General features: G+C 35.2%; 1 protein-coding gene across 1 annotated transcript in view; it reads right to left on the bottom strand.

Moving 5' to 3' along the window:
- Window positions 1-568: 568 nt before the first annotated feature.
- The window catches only part of LOC107582419 (aflatoxin B1 aldehyde reductase member 4-like), a 5376-nt gene continuing 4409 nt past the window's right edge, over window positions 569-1535 (bottom strand). The window contains exon 7 of the mRNA XM_016268267.1: window positions 569-1080. Coding sequence (XP_016123753.1) covers window positions 919-1080 — 162 coding nt within the window. The 3' untranslated portion in view covers window positions 569-918. The remainder of the gene's footprint in view (window positions 1081-1535) is intronic.

Genomic DNA, 1535 nt, shown 5'->3' with positions numbered 1-1535 from the left:
ATTACACCAAATAATGTTCTTTTTAGCAACATATGACCCCTTTAAGCATGGTTGCTTCTTAAAAAAAATTTGACTAAAGAGAGACTAAAAAATGTAAGATGTCATTTTTAAATATATTACTTTAAAACAGTGCACTAGCAGACATCACATCTGTTTATTTGGATTAAATGCATTTAAAAAGTCTTTTCAGGTCATAAACTTGTTTGGATTTTAAAATGGATTCATTCAATCTTGCATTATTCTAAAATGATGAAGTTTTGGCCTTTCAATTCAGAAACTCTTTGGAATCGAAATGGTGGAATTCAAAATATCAATCAAGTGCATGTGGAATTCTGAATCCGGGGACTTTGAAAAGCTGACGGACGGTGACAGCGATGAGACCAAGAAAGAGGAAACAGATGGAGACTCAGAGGATGGAGAAGGGAGTGGATAAAACCTGAACACAGGCAATGGACTTTTTTCGTGAACATTCGTTTTGTTCATCCAACATAAACCCATGAAACGTTTTATTGAGTGTTAAAGTCACTCGACGTGCAATGACAGTCAGTAGACGTGTGACAAATAGGTCTAATTTCAACTACAATTTTCTACAAAAACAAGGTTTTTTAGTGTTAAATAAGTTATTTTAGCAAGTTTTTAGCAAGAAGACACAGCAATTCATCAAGATGCCACTATTACATTATTTTTATTGCATTCTTTTGAAAACATGTGGAAAAATCAAGTGTCAGTGAGCTCAGAAAGAGGTTTAATTTTGTCATTGTGTTTATTAGGAAGCAGAGGGCTAGTCCAACTCAATTTATCACTGTTCACTCACAAAATATGAACATAGAAAAATAAAGTGATCTCTATGTCAGTTCTTATAAATCAGGCTTCATATTATTATTATTATTATTATTTTCTCTGTTTGTAATGGGGCGTTTAGCGGAAGTAGTTTGGACATTCATGGGCCACTAAATCCCAGGCATATGTGAAAGTGTCCACGACTTCCTGTTTGAGCGGACCTTCTGCTGCTGCCGTCAGGTTCTCACGCAGCTGCTCCATGCTGGACATCCCGATGATGACCCCGTCACCCAGATCACCCTGTAACCACAGACATCAGCACATCAAATATATCTCATTTATTTCTATTGTGACTTAAAGGGACAGTTCACCCATAAATTATTATTCTGTCCTCATTTACCCACCCTCAAGTTGTTCCAAACCTGTTTTGAGTTTCTTTCTTCTGTTGAACACAAAAGAAGCTATTTTGAAGAATGTTGGAAACCAAACCGTTAACGGTAGACATTGACTATGGAAGTGAATGGCTACCGTCAGGTGTTTGGCTACCAACATTCTTCAATGAAACTCATACAGGTTTGTAACAACTCGAGGGTGAGTAAATGATGACAGCATTTTCATTTTTGGGTGAAAAAAGTTAATTGCCAAGGCAACATTTTCCTTCACTTGATGCACTAAAATAACTAAAGCTTAATATATATGTGTGCATGTGTATATATATATATATATATATATATATATATATATATATATGAGGA

Source organism: Sinocyclocheilus grahami, unplaced genomic scaffold, assembly GCF_001515645.1.
Source record: "Sinocyclocheilus grahami isolate Dianchi unplaced genomic scaffold, SAMN03320097.WGS_v1.1 scaffold44.1, whole genome shotgun sequence".
Lineage (NCBI taxonomy): Eukaryota > Metazoa > Chordata > Actinopteri > Cypriniformes > Cyprinidae > Sinocyclocheilus > Sinocyclocheilus grahami.
Note: the sequence above shows the minus strand (reverse complement) of the source record. Positions and strands in the feature narration are given on the sequence as shown.